Source organism: Octodon degus, unplaced genomic scaffold, assembly GCF_000260255.1.
Source record: "Octodon degus isolate 3935 unplaced genomic scaffold, OctDeg1.0 scaffold00239, whole genome shotgun sequence".
NCBI lineage: Eukaryota > Metazoa > Chordata > Mammalia > Rodentia > Octodontidae > Octodon > Octodon degus.
Window position 1 is genome coordinate 2848357 of NW_004524815.1, and position 7822 is coordinate 2856178.

Consider the following 7822-nt stretch of genomic DNA (forward strand, 5'->3'; position numbering starts at 1 on the left):
CCTCCTCCCACAGGGTGCTGACGCGCGGAACACACACTTCACACGGCGTGCTCTATGCTCTCCTTCAGGCACAACACGGCAGACGCTGTTTCCCTTTGCTAAAACACACACGTGTGAAGGTCCTCCCTTCTGGACTTTCACAGGAATGTGGGCCTTAAAAAGTCACTAACTGATAAAGAAAATAAAACTAAGGCATTACAGACTCTACAGTACTACACTCACAGACCTAGAAAATGTTTTGCCTTCCCCACCACCTTGTTGAATGCGCCCTTGACCTCCTTGTTCCTCAGGCTGTAGACCACGGGGTTCAGCATGGGGATGACCATGGTGTAGAACACGGACACGATCTTGTCCGTGTCCATGGAGTGGCTGGAGCTGGGCTGCAGGTACATGAAGATGAGAGTTCCGAAGAAGATGGTGACTGCGGTGAAGTGCGAGAGGCAGGTGGACAGAGCCTTCTGGTACCCTGCAGCTGAGCGCATCTTGAGGATGCTGATAAAAATGAACACATAAGACACCAAGATAACAAACAGAGCAGAGCAGATAACAATGGTGTCGGCATAAACAAGAACCATCTCGCTGAAATGTGTGTCAGAGCAAGACAGAAGCATGACCGCTGGAACATCACAGAAAAAGTGATGGACCTCTCTGGACTTACAGAAGGAGAGACTGAAGTCTTCCCCAGTGTGGATGCAGGCGTTCACGAAGCCACCAACGTAGCAGGCCAAGGTCAGGCACGCACACACACTTGTGGTCATGGTGGTGGTGTAATGTAAGGGCTTGCACACCGCGGCATAACGGTCATAAGCCATGGCAGCCAGCAGGAAAATTTCTGTTGAGGCAAAGGTGGCAAACATAAACATCTGAGCCACACAGGCCTTGTAGGAGATGACCGTGTTTCCCATCAAGAGCCCAGCTACAACTGTGGGAGTGACAGCGGAGGAGTAAAAGACGTCCACCAGGGACAGGTTCCCGAGGAAGAAGTACATGGGGGTGTGCAGACGCGGGTCCCAGAGTATCAAGGCGATCATCCCCAGGTTCCCCAGCATACTGATGAGGTAGTTGAGAAGGAACATTACAAGGAGAGGGACTTGTAGCTCTGGGTCAGTGCTCAGACCTAGCAGAATGAAATCTCTCACTGTTGTCCTGTTCTCCATCCACATTATTTGAGAAACAAGAGATGCCCTGCAGCAAAGAGGAAAGAAGCAACAGCATTAAATGTAAAGAAACTACATGGAATCAAAATGCTTTTATACCCCTGGCATAACTCCACTAAAGGCTAGCATGTACTTCAGGACTGTCCATGACTAAGACATTAATTGAATAATAAATTTCAGCATATTGCATACAGAGCCTCATACAACTGAATCAAGCACCATCAGAGAATCACTCTCCATTTCAACACTCATATATTTAAGGACTGAGATTTTTAAAATTTAATACATTATCTATCGTGATAACTTCATCCTCTTTTCTCCTACTGGAAAATTCAAAACTCTACTATCACTAAGGTTCAGCAACTTCTCCAGACACCTTCCTATTTGTATCCCCTGATTTCTCAACAGCTTTATAAGAAAGAGAAGCTGCAAAGGGCAAGTGATTGAGGAGCATATTCTTGTCTACCTATATATCAGTTTGCAAACTAAATAACAGAACTCTGATCTTGGGCAGAAAGTTTACAAGTTCTATATGCTAAATTGAATTATAAATGGAATTGCAATCTACAACTCTTCATCTCAGCTGGCCCCCATGTGGTGTTTGGGTTTCCCAGTAACTTATCTAAAAGACATGTGCCCCCCACATGTGGCAGGAATGGGACAGAGGTTTGGGTGGCCAGCAGGGTGCTCTGCCCGGGTCACAGCCCCAGCCCAGAACTGAGGTTCAGCTTTTGGACCCAGTCACAAGTCAGCTCCACCCTAAAGTTGTCAGAACCAACCCACCTCCCTGAACTAGATTTTCTTCCTTGATGAAATTAACATGGCAGTGACCTACCTCAAGGAATTCTTGTGAGGGTGGAATAAAATAATTTAGTTTTTTGAAGAGTCACATGCTCTGTGTGATGCAAAGCTGGATGGCCACAGCTGCTCTGTGACTCAGGATTCAGGATGGACTGGGTATAGCCTGAGAGAGGGGAGAGATAGCAGCTGGTGCACGAGAGCCTTGGTCCTGAAAAGTCACCCTCTGCTTTTTCTTTTTTTTAATTAATTTTATTGCAAAACAATTAACAATGATACCATTTCAAAAGAGGTTAAAGGGACAGTTATGATAATTAATGGATTGCATACTATTCTCTTAGTAGTACTTATTCATAGTAGAAGATACAGACATGATATGCTTTCCAAACACTATTAGTACAAATCTTTTTTCTCACTGAATTTAGACAAAGTAGCTGTATATCTACCATAACTATTTTGTATATACACATATAAAATTGTCCTTCATTTGTATCCATTTTTTGTTTAGTTTTGTCAGAGATGGGTATTCTATCACCATTTAAATACTGTAGGTGCTTGAATTCAACAAAATAATAAAATATAGTCCAGTAGTCCATGACAGTAGTGGGTTATCCATATGACTGGCACTGCCAGAAGTTGTTGACTTGAGTCTTTTATAGCTCAGCTTATTAATATGGCTTTACTTTTTATACTTCATTTTTACACTTTCCTCTGGAGGGTTAAGACCAAAATAAAGCAAGACCTATATAACAGAAATGTAAGTTCTTATCTGACAAAGTCAGTCAAATCTCCTTAGGATTTAGCTTTAATCACTGTACCACAGTTTGTAGATCCTTTGTCAATGTCAGCCATGTGGATGAGTCACGGCCATTGCTTGACCAATTTGCTCTCTGTGAAAGCCTGAGAGAATGTTTTTTCTCCAGGAGAGTCTCCTTAGAGACGGTGTACATCATTGATCACTTTCTTCTCTGGCCCCATAATCTCCCTGATCAGTAAATTTGGGACACCACTGAGTTACAGGATATCACAGTGCAGGTTCTCTTATGTCCTGAATCCTCATTGACCTTGAATGGCTAGGTCCAAAATGTTGGCTGTCCTTGCAGTCCTCCTTTTTGTTAATCTTTGGTCTGCAAACATAAATTGTTAACCCTCTAGAAGAGAAGCTTAATGATATTATTACCCTATAACATAGGCAATTGAGCTTAACCTCTGTGTCTGTCTGATTTCAAACATCTTATACATAAATTGGAACAAGTATTTTCCATTAAGTATTGATATGTTAAACTTTAAATCACTACAGAATGTGAAGGAAAAAAACAAGAAATAAAAAAATCATAACAATTAAGAATAAACAATTGCATATTTTTACACAGAAATTTAGAAATCTAACCATATACAGCATTGTAGCAGGACAGTCCTCTGTCATTTTTTACCTTGTCTCTTAAACCATACACTTGTATACACAAGATGGTTAAAGCCATGATCCTGAGAATCTTCCTCATGTTTTTGAACTAGCGGTTAATTAGTAGGCTTCTCACCCTGACTAATACTGATATGCTGATAGCTGTGAACGAAACAACTGCACTGAAAATAGCAATGTGTAATACTAGGGTCATGCTTGGAATGCCTGTAATTCTGGGCTTCTAAATATATACTGCTTCTAATGTCATGTCAGGTACAGCTGTGCTGTCTCTCAAGTAAGCATTTGTTTTTTTTAAAAGAAGATAATGAATGAATTCTCACCCCGTGAGTCCCTTCTTTTGACCCCAGAGTCTACTCGACATTATGTGTGCTCCAGCATCCCATGCAGTGCTCTCTCCAACGGGCTTGCGGCCCCGTTAACGTCGTGGACACGGTTTTTTGCTAACATCCTGCTTGATATCTGTATCTCAGCTTGAATTGAAGAGTTCTTGTCACCATGTTCTCAGTGTTGTTGAATCTCAAATATTGAGGGTTGAAAGTTAATGGTCTGTGGGTGGCTTTGAGCCCCAAAACCCATTTTCTTGAAAAGTCTGAGAGGAGGAGTTGTGCTTGAGTCCTTCTGAATGCAGCAGTACTACTTACAAGCAGTGCTATTCCAGCTGAGGACTTCTTGGGCACACTCACGTCCTGCCTTCCGCGGCCTCTTGGTTTTCTCTGCTCCTGTCACGTGTTCGTCTGCCAGGCTCGCCCACAGGACCTAGCCCACAGCCAGCCGTAGTGCTTCGCTCTACAGTGAGACCTGACGGTGGCTGAGGCCTCACGTCCATGGGTGGCTGCGCGTGCACAAAGAGGAGCGCTGAGGTTTCTTGCTGCATGGTGAGCGCAGTTGATTAGGGGTGGAGCTAATCAAGGGCTGCTGGAAAGTTCCAGGCAGAGTAGGGACACGCTAAACTCTGTACATAAGCCCCGTCTCCTAAAGGCCTTGCTGTTAGACACATCACTGTGCGCTAGGATAGGTCTAACAATAAAGCTAAAGATGAGCTTATGGAATTGAGGGGAAAACATTAAAATGAAACAAACCCTGCCAATTCATGTAGGTGCCTTTTTAATAAAGATGAGAATAATTTTGCTCTGTTTCTGTGTCTTTTACCTCCTATGAGAGAATAATCGACATGGAAAAATCAAATCAAATTTCTGGTCAATCAGAGACTCGCCGCTCATGTTTTTTGCTGCTTATTTCAGTGAACAGCAAGAGGACCTTTCATAAATACATTCAAGTCTCTAATAATAGAATTTTGGTATATTCAATAAAGCTTTATTTCAGGGATTTTGAAAAACTGTTGAAAGCGTCTATATTCCTGCTCCAATAACTCTTAGAAGATGTGTTACTACAGTTTTCCCGAACCACAGGTTGCACAAAAAGCATCGGATGGCTGTGGAAGCTTACCCTGCTTCTTGATCAAAGTCTTGTGAATAATTAGTCTGAAAGCAGAATTGCTTCCACTCACTAATGAATCAGGGCCTTTCCATTGGGTTTGTTGAAGGTAACCATCAACAGGCTCAGTAGTCTGGAAGCCGGCAAAACACTATAGGAAAAACGCTACAGTGCACTCAGGCCCCAAACCTGCCCTTCCCTTCCTCCTTACTTGTCAAATGAGTTTCGGTCTGGTAAATCACAGAGTTGTGTTTGTACGTTTAAGGCAAAAGCAGCTGCACAAATAACCTGATAACTGCTTACCTCTCTGAGGTCAGTCAATGCAGTTCTTATCTGGTATATTTTCGTTAGCCAGGGTTGCAGATTCCTAGCGAAGCTTTAGCACAGAAGAAATCCTGGCCTCCTAATGAAGATGAACCCTGAGATGAGGCAGTGCTGACCAGCATCCCAGCAGGCATCTAGTCTTGTTACAAAAATATCACCTGGCTTCTCGTTGGACTTCAGAAGGTATCTGAGGGACCAAGTGGGATGCTGCAACACAGCTCTCTGGGGAAGTTTCCTGTGAGGGCACCTGCAGCTCTCTGCCATGTTTGTCTAAGGAAAGAGCAATTAACTTGTGTGTTGGTGTAAGCTGAGTATTTTGAATATTCTCACATGTTTGTATCCTTTGTTGTTATTTCTTGTTTGGTCACTTTTAATTGGTGCATCACTCCAATAATTAGTATATATGGGCTAGGGAGCTGGATGGCTCAGTAGAATAAGCACTTGCCTGGCAAGCACAAGGTCTTGAGTTCAATCCCCAGTACTGCCCCCCCGAAAAAGTATATACATTAGGATAGAGCTCTACAAACACAGTGAAGTGCATGTTCATGGAACAACTACCATAATCCCTGTAGCGAGCCTGTATGAAGCACTCTTCACAGTCAAATCCCTCTCCCACCCACAGGACTTCACAAATGCTAAACTCTCCATTCTTATTATTTTCTTTGCACTATGTAATGAACTAGAATCTTAGAATATGTAGACATTACTTATGTCACCTTGCACTTAGACTACCATTCCTGAGGTCCAGAATCATTACTACCTGGATCTGTGTTGTTAGCTTTAGGTGAAAACTCATTTTCCATTATAGACACTGACTCCCTTCCTTGTTGGGAAAACACTCATGTGTGTTCACTATAAACCAGCTGGCCCAAGGAAATATTTTCTTTCAGGTTTCTTTTCTTTCTCTAGTGTGTGTGTGTGTGTGTGTGTGTGTGTGCGTGCTCACGTGCGTGCATTTGAAGATAGGTTATACAGTTGTCTCTTGTGTAACATGGAGATTATGATCCAGACATGACCACAATAAGAGAAAGTCAGTGCAGCGTTGATGTTATACTTATTTCAGTATACCTTAAGGCTTAATAAACCCATAGCATACTTTTATGTACCTTCCCAACACTTTTAAAAACACTTCTGACACTCCCACTCTTGCCAGAGTTTGATGATTCCAGGCCCCTGTCCTCACTCTGATGACTTCTGGGAAGCCTTGTCAGCCCTAGCTCTATAGCCTCAGCTTTCAAACAGGAGATCCCTGATTCATGACACCTCTCGTTACCCTGAAGATAGCTGCAGAAACCTGGCAGGCTAGCCCACATCCCTCAGCCTAGCTTTTCCACTGGAGTTTGCTGATTCCATCCTCCCCTCCTCACTCAGAGCACCACAGTGGTGTCATAAATGTCACAGCGAATTGCAGGAGCCTAGCAGAGCACTATCCTGGGTGAATCCAGCATTAAGAGAGCTTTGCGGAACTTCAGCCTACACTTGTCATCATCAGAACCTTCTTCAACTGCGGCTTCACTCCTTATCCATAGTGAGGTAGAAACCATATTGAACCCCACACAGCAGGCACTCTGGTGAGCCTACCCTGCCCTCCCACTCTCCATAGAGCCTTGCTGACCTGCACCCTTCCTGTCTACCATCACTGCGAAAAATGAAAAAAGGAAGAAATAAAAGGCAATCTCAGACTTCTAGACCATAAGAAACAAGTCCAGCAGACAAGGTTTTAGAACAACGTGGAAGTCACACATCTAACATTTCTGAGATGATGGCAACTGAAGTAAAGAACCAACTCCATCAGGCTATGCAAGATATCAGACAAGAAATAATCTCTCAGCAAAGAAAAACTAAATTATTTCATGGTGACAAAGCCAAATAATCAAGATTCCAGAAATTCAGCATAGAAAGAGTATACTAAAAGCCGCTAAAGAAAAGAAACAGATCACATTAAAAAGGAAAACCCATCAGCATAATGGCAGATTTTTCTTCACAAACCATCAAGTCAAAAAGATCATGGAGCAAAGTACTTCAAGTCTTGCAAGAAAACAAATTCCAACCCAGACTGGTCTATCCTGCAAAACTATCTTTCAAATATAAGGGAGAAGTGAAATATTTTCATGACAAAGAAAAACTAAAGCATTTCATGATGACAAAGATAAAGCCAAACCTACACAGACTACTAAAAGATGTTCTAGAGAGGGACCAAAATTATTAGATCTCCATGAATGAGAATGGAAGGAACCCACTAAAGAGGGCAAACTATTAGGCACAGGAGAAAAAGGAGAAACAACAGCAGGTAAATAGTATGTCGATCATAAGTCAATACATCTCAATTATAACCATCAATGTAAATGGACTCAATTCACCAATTAAAGGAAATAGAATGGCAAAGTGAATTAGTAAGCAAAATCCAACAATATACTGTATAAAAGAAACACACTTAACTCATAAATAAATTCACAGGCTGAAAGTAAAAGGATGGAAAACAATACTACATGGCCCAGCATCTCAGAAAAAAGCAGGGGTAGCAATCCTGTTCTCAGACAGACTCAACTTCAAACCAAGAATGATAAAACAAAATAAAGAAGTCAACTATATACAGATTAGGGAAAAAATTCAAGAGGAAGAGGTAACAGTAGTAAATATGTATACACCAAATATGGGAGCACCCAACTATATAAGAGAAATCTTA

General features: G+C 42.1%; 1 protein-coding gene across 1 annotated transcript; it reads right to left on the minus strand.

The window, feature by feature from the left end:
* Window positions 1-218: 218 nt before the first annotated feature.
* LOC101574223 (olfactory receptor 5B3-like) lies at window positions 219-1163 on the minus strand. The gene has a single exon (XM_004645864.2). The coding sequence runs from the start codon at window positions 1161-1163 to the stop codon at window positions 219-221; it is 945 nt and encodes a 314-aa protein (XP_004645921.2).
* Window positions 1164-7822: the final 6659 nt, after the last annotated feature.